The sequence below is a fragment of the Morus notabilis genome, unplaced genomic scaffold (assembly GCF_000414095.1).
Source record: "Morus notabilis unplaced genomic scaffold, ASM41409v2 Scaffold8074, whole genome shotgun sequence".
Taxonomy (NCBI): Eukaryota; Viridiplantae; Streptophyta; class Magnoliopsida; order Rosales; family Moraceae; genus Morus; species Morus notabilis.
Window position 1 is genome coordinate 460 of NW_010357818.1, and position 1,428 is coordinate 1,887.

At 51.5% G+C, this 1,428-nt stretch overlaps 1 protein-coding gene across 1 annotated transcript; it reads left to right on the forward strand.

Moving 5' to 3' along the window:
• Positions 1–18: 18 nt before the first annotated feature.
• LOC112094722 (crocetin glucosyltransferase, chloroplastic-like) lies at positions 19–1,424 on the forward strand (the record flags this gene model as incomplete). The annotated part of the gene is made up of 1 exon (XM_024176382.1): positions 19–1,424. A coding segment is annotated over exon 1 (1,350 nt), but the record flags the coding sequence as incomplete, so codon positions are not given.
• Between the last annotated feature and the right edge of the window lie 4 nt (positions 1,425–1,428).

The window sequence follows — 1,428 nt, forward strand, 5'->3', positions numbered from 1 at the left end:
AGCTCCAAAGCCAAACCCCACTCTCAAACAAGCCTCACCCCCCTTTACGCGCCGCTGCAACTTCCAAGAAAACTATGACACAACCGCCGCGCTTCCTCCTCGTAACCTATCCCGCGCAGGGCCACATAAACCCTGTTCTACAATTCGCCAAGCGCCTAGTTGGGGCGGGCGCCGACGTCACCTTCGTCACCACGTACTTCGCCCACCGCCGCATGACCAAAGGCAGAGGAGACACAACCGCCGCCGCCAACCGAAACGGCGGAGTGTCAATATCCTACGTGCCGTTCTCCGATGGACACGACGACGGGTTTAAGGCGGGGGACGACTTTGACCACTACCTGAACGAAATCCGCCGCCGCGGATCGCAGGCCATCTCCGACCTCGTCATCTCCGCTGCCAAAGAGGGACACCCTTACACCTGTTTGGTCTACTCCCTCCTCCTTCCGTGGGCCGCGCTGACAGCAGAGGAGCTCTGTCTGCCGTCCGTCCTCCTATGGATTCAGCCGGCCACGGTTTTCGACATCTATTACTACTACTTCCACGGCTACGGAGACATCTTCAGAGAAAACAATACTAAAGACCCTTCAACTGACCATAACTCATCAACGACACTACCGGGGCTTTCGTTGACGTTCACCCGCTGCGATCTTCCGTCGTTTATGGACGCCGCTAATGCTTACTCCTTCGCTATTCCCTTGTTCAAAGAACAGCTTGAAGTACTTGACAAGATTAAAAATCCCAAGATACTAGTAAACACATTTGATCAGTTGGAGCTGGAGGCGTTGAAAGCGATTGAGAAGCTGAGCTTGATCGCAATCGGACCCTTGATTCCGTCGGCTTTCTTGGACGGGAAAGACCCTTCTGATACTTCCTTCGGAGGTGATCTTGTCCATGTTGATCATCAGAACTACATTGAGTGGTTGAACTCCAAACCTAAAGGGTCGATCATTTACCTGTCGTTTGGGAGCATGGTGGAGTTATCAAGGCCTCAAATGGAGGAGATCGCAAAAGGGTTGTTGGATTGTGGACGTCCCTTCTTGTGGGTCATAAGAGAGAAGGCTAAGAAGAAAGAGAGTGAAAAGAAAAACGAGGAAAGAGAAGAAGAAGAAGAGAAACTAAGTTGTCACGAGGAATTGTCAAAGCTAGGGAAGATAGTGCCATGGTGTCGCCAAGTCGAAGTTTTGTCGAGCGCTTCTTTGGGGTGTTTTGTGACGCATTGCGGGTGGAATTCTACGTTGGAGAGCTTGGTTTGTGGAGTTCCGGTCGTCGCGTTTCCGCAGTGGACGGACCAAGGGACGAACGCCAAGTTGATAGAAGACGTGTGGAAGACTGGTGTGAGAGTGAAGCCTAATGAGAAGGGAATGGTTGAAAGTCAAGAGATAAAGAGGTGTTTGGATTTGGTAATGGAAGGAGAGGAATTGAGAAGGA